Source organism: Neodiprion pinetum, chromosome 1 (genome assembly GCF_021155775.2).
Source record: "Neodiprion pinetum isolate iyNeoPine1 chromosome 1, iyNeoPine1.2, whole genome shotgun sequence".
NCBI lineage: Eukaryota > Metazoa > Arthropoda > Insecta > Hymenoptera > Diprionidae > Neodiprion > Neodiprion pinetum.
The window spans coordinates 8,019,707-8,024,651 of record NC_060232.1 but is presented as its reverse complement, the minus strand read 5'-3'; the positions used below and the strand labels follow the sequence as shown (position 1 = coordinate 8,024,651).

Below are 4,945 nucleotides of genomic sequence, written 5' to 3'. Positions count from 1 at the left end.
TCAATCGTGACTTCGAGCCAAGCGGTAAATTTAACGACGATGTTTCCTACCGGATAACGTAGAGAAACAGTGAACCGTGTCTTTACGAGGTCTTAAAAAAATCAACTTTGCGGTATATACAATTTTGCTTGCGCATTATGCACTTTGCAGTAATACGTGAAATGATCTGTTTTCCCCCTTCTATCTACGATTTACTGGCTGAATAGCGCGCTGATGCAGGATTTCGTCGCGTGATGAACTATTGCAAACACTTATGAAACAATTGATGTAAAATTTTATTTAAAACCACATCATTTCCTCGTAATATTGCCAGTTAATTAATGCTGTACAAATAATTAATGAAACAGTATTGATAGACTTAACTTTATATTGGTATATTTTTATCTGTGAAGTACAAGTGAATTTCAATTTTCTGAACGATAAGTATTGTGGTTATAGTCTCAGACTCATTCCAGCATTAGATATTTGGCTCAAATAAATATTTGGTAACCCTTGAGACTGCGAATAATTTAGTTTACTCACTTTCCATATTGAATCATTGAAGTTTGTTTTTTTTCTTAGCTCTAATGTCTTCGTGATTTACGTGTTTAACCATCTGTGAATTAACCAAGACCCCTGGATTAGTCGGTAAATGAATATTTGCGATGACGGGCGCACTTTGTATCGGAAAAATTTCGAGTGTAACCGGTTTCTAGCTTTGTTGACAAATTTTAAGAAAAAAAAAAAAAACAATCCAAGAAAGTAAATAAATAACAATAAAACCGTAACGAGTGAGCGATTTCGCGAAATTGAACGAGAAAGAATAATCGAGAGAAAAGAGAATAAAAATGCAAAACGCAGAACGTTTCGATCCGTTTATCTGCGCTTTTTCTAATGTTTGAAAGCTAGCTGTTTTTTCAAAGCTTCTTCTTCAGCTGATTTACGAACATCCCGGAGACAATCCTCCATTTTAACTCCACCGATAGCTGCTCTAGCCAGTGCGTTCCGGATGTCCTCACTTGTGGCGGTTTTCAGGCCTGAAGCTATGCCAAGAGTTTCCCAAATTACGAGAATCGTCGTACTGCACCCACGGTCGTATGTTCCAAATTCACCGCTCTTATAATCCCACGGCAGCATGTAGTGATAATGTGGCCAGTATGATTTCCTTACTAGAAAAATACTATTTTCGTCCGGTGGGTATCTGAAAAATTTTCGACAAATAACGATCTCCAAAAATTTTCTCTAGCATCGTTCATAGATTCAAAAATATCATCTTAAGCCAATCAATAACCGAACGAAACGAAACGAAGTGTAAATTCTATGGTGATGTTGAACCCTTTGGATCGTTCCAAGAATCTGCAACTTCTTTCAAAGATTTCGCAGGTTTTGCAAATATTTTCATTTCGTAAACACGATTGAATGGAATAGGAAAAAAGAGAGGAATACGAAGAGAGGCTACCACAAAAATAACTCTACAGCTTTAATTTCACAAGTATTCACGCCCGTCGTTTCCGGTGAGGCCATTTGGTGTGGCTAGGGCAAGTTCGGTCTGAAAGGTTAATCGAAAAGGTCTTACTATAGAATTAACTGATTCGAAGTAGCTGTTGAATAATTTATTGAATCGAGGAACGTGCGTTTTCATGCCGTGTGTGCTTGGAAACGTTTTTTTCGCTTCAAGAAAAAATGTCTCGCAATACTTGGCTCACGTCGCGTGAACACCTCGACTATCGATGATCACGGTGCCGTGGCTCTTGGGCATTTTAAAGAACAATCTGTGTATCAGAGAGACAGTATCGTAAATAGTGACGAAAAAAGATATTAACTTTTGTCCTGGCTTCAGGCCCCATATCAAATTCGCGCTGTTGATCAGCCAGGACACGTTCACCGTGAGCGCAAACCGCAAAAATCCCAGAATGAAGATCGAGTTCATCACAGATTCACCCCAGTACTCGACGGGCGCGTTTATCGGCAACAAAAGACCAAAGATCGGCATTATGATCCAGTAGAACCTGCCGATTGAGTAAAAATATGCAGAAATTAACCCCTGAAGGAAGAGGTATACCAATAAAGTTGAAGTTAGTAACGTCACTGCAACGATGCATTTCTGTGAAAATAGTCGTTACTTCTCGACTTGGAATTATCTGAAATTCGATAAATCGCTATGAAGCAAATTTGTGCACTAATATTTTTGATGAACGTAACTGTTGTACTTTAAAACTGTTCTGAAATTCAAAAGCAGGGATTCTTTTACCGAAGTTTCGTCACGTTAACGCTACCGACTTCAATCTCGCGTGTACCAACCTTCTTTGCAAGTATACGAAACCGTCAAGGTCAACGTCTCGCATGTCAATGTCCCTCACGTGTTTTTCCATCTCGGGATTAGAGGTCATCACGTTGCTGAAAACGTGACTGTACAGAAATCCCTTATCGTGATTATACGGGTCAATGTTCGTCTTGTAAAACTTGTGGTGAATACGATGAGCGAGCACCCAGTCGTAGATGTTGCCCTGCGGTGAGAGAAGGTGAGGGTTTCAAGTCAGTACCTGCACTGTTCAGGCTGTTGATCAATCTATGACGACGCTGAAGCTAGTCGCCAATTCGCAGGTAGTTCTTACGATAGAAAACTATACGTTCCTACTTCAAGTGTCGGTAAGGCAAAAGGTCAACGCGCACTATGCCGAAGCGAAGCTACACGAAACGAACCGAAGAGAAGAAAAGAGGATCGAAACTGTTGGAAGATTTCAGAAAAAAAGCGAAGTTTCCAGAATTCATCGGAAGTGGAACGAAGGTTTTGTAAACAAATACTACAATCCCGATCGTTTTATAAAACCGTCATTCCATTTCCAATAAATTCCGGTAACTTCGTTTTAGTTTTGGATACCTTCCGATTGCTTCGCTTCCGTTCCAAATCCTTCCAACAACTTTTTCTCTTCGCTTCGGCATAGTGCGCGTTGAGCTTAATAAGACGTATTTTTAAATCGGCGGATAACTTCGGCACAATGTCCCATATTTGGAGCCAGTCTTACCGCGCCTGCCAGAGTGTGAGCCAGCATCAGGAATAACCTTAGAGGCCAAGAGGCAGCGTAGCTGGAATGAGCCCAGAGTCTGTGAGCCCCAAGGGTGATTCCCAATGTCGCTGTGAGCGTGATTACAGCGGCTGAAAGTTTTGGTTTCGGAAGAATTTTGTCTTGGTGTTGAATTTAGAGGGAGGGGATTAGAAACGGGACAGAATTCACTCACCGAATATCACCGTCAGCCATTTTGCCTCGAAGATGAGCAGCCAGAGACCCCAAAGACCGAGGGCGTGCAGATAAATGTACCAGAGAACGGTCGGCCAGTGCATTTCCCTCTTCGAGGGCGGTGCGTCTTCCTGCATGATTTACCCTTTGTCGAACCGATCCGTCGTGAATTACGGAATACCAAAACCTCGCAGCTATCCTACGACTGTTGTTTTCACTTACTGGATAACTATCGCACCGTCCGACTCCGGAGGGATTCGAAGAATGACTAAAACGACCGGCGGAACCTGTTCAAAGTTCTGCTTAAGCTTAACCCCACGCGACCTCCTCGAAATCTCATTATCGACGAATCGGCGAATTTCACATCGTCATTTCCTTTGACAAGTTTCATGTCGCGTTGTGTACATTGTCGCTACTATGTCTGACATTTTTCTCTGCTTTATCACCACTGTTAAAAATTTCTGTATGGAACTTTCTGCACTGTATTGGAAATTTTATTCGGTTACGAAACACGATAAATTTACTACAGAATTTGGCAAGATACTTGTTTTTGTCTTTCCGCTATAAATTTTAGCAGAATCAAAAATTTTCATCGTAACTTTAAAACGAATACGTAGTAATTTACGTCGATGGACCGATTTTGTAAATTTACAACCTGACTTCGTGAATTGACAATCATTCTTAACAGTGACGCTAAGCCGACTTAATTAATCTATCGATTCTCATAAAACAATACATGGCGTGAATTTCCTTTCAACTGTAATGAAGAGCCCGATTATTATTTTGTTGTTATTGTAGGACTCGCGGCCCACCCACGCCTGTGCAGAATTTTACATATACTGTAGCCGTGTTTGATACGTGCACTGAAAATAAGAGATACTAATATTGTCGACGGTCCCCGGGAGTTCCCTTCGGCTGTGTATTTTGTCTCTCACTCGTGACGCAGGTGCTATTTTCATCGATACGCTGCGCGGTCACCTTTGATTTCTGTTCACGAAAAAATTGAAGGTCAAACTGGTGCACGGAAAATATGATGTCAGTTGACCGCAGACGGAGAAAGAGAAGGAACACTCGGAGAGTCTAGTCAGGATTAATCGCTGCGATCTATGGTTGGGTTGTAAAATTATATAAATATAACGAAAAACAGTTTTCAGAGTACAATTATTTTGCATATTTGATTATCAACGTTCGAATATACATGTATGTATAATGTGTATAAATATCTCGCAACGCATGTATATATATATATAACGATAATATTGATTAGACTTTATATTTTCTCGTACATAATTAATGTGAAAGAGAAAAAAAAAGAGAGTGAGTGAAATAATGGAAATGAACGATTATTTTAACCATGCAACAATGCGATGGAATACTGTCAAGTCATACCACAACACCTACATGCTATATAATAATATATTTTACTTTACACTGCGCTACATTATTGTTGTTGTTGTTGTTGTTGTTGTTGTTGTTGTTATCATACATCTACTGTTGCAGCGTATCTATTACATTATTTATATTCGTATATTACTATACAAAAGAGCTTAGGCGATAGAATACATCTTATATAAATAATAAAATATATTTATATAATATATTAAATCTCTTTTATATCCTCTCTTTTGTATATGCGGACACAGTTGAACAGAATTCGAATACAGAAAGACGCGCAATATGTAGGTATAATCGTTTGCATTAAACTTAAATAAACACTTAAATTCCGG

The 4,945-nt window shown here is 39.5% G+C and overlaps 1 protein-coding gene across 1 annotated transcript; it reads right to left on the bottom strand.

Moving 5' to 3' along the window:
* Positions 1–269: 269 nt before the first annotated feature.
* Positions 270–4,059, bottom strand: LOC124222676 (acyl-CoA Delta-9 desaturase). The gene is made up of 5 exons (XM_046633906.2): positions 3,220–4,059; positions 3,006–3,136; positions 2,281–2,486; positions 1,803–1,988; positions 270–1,180 (listed from the first exon to the last, which is right to left on the bottom strand). The coding sequence occupies exons 1-5, from the start codon at positions 3,353–3,355 to the stop codon at positions 871–873; spliced, it is 969 nt and encodes a 322-aa protein (XP_046489862.1). The 5' UTR covers positions 3,356–4,059; the 3' UTR covers positions 270–870.
* Between the last annotated feature and the right edge of the window lie 886 nt (positions 4,060–4,945).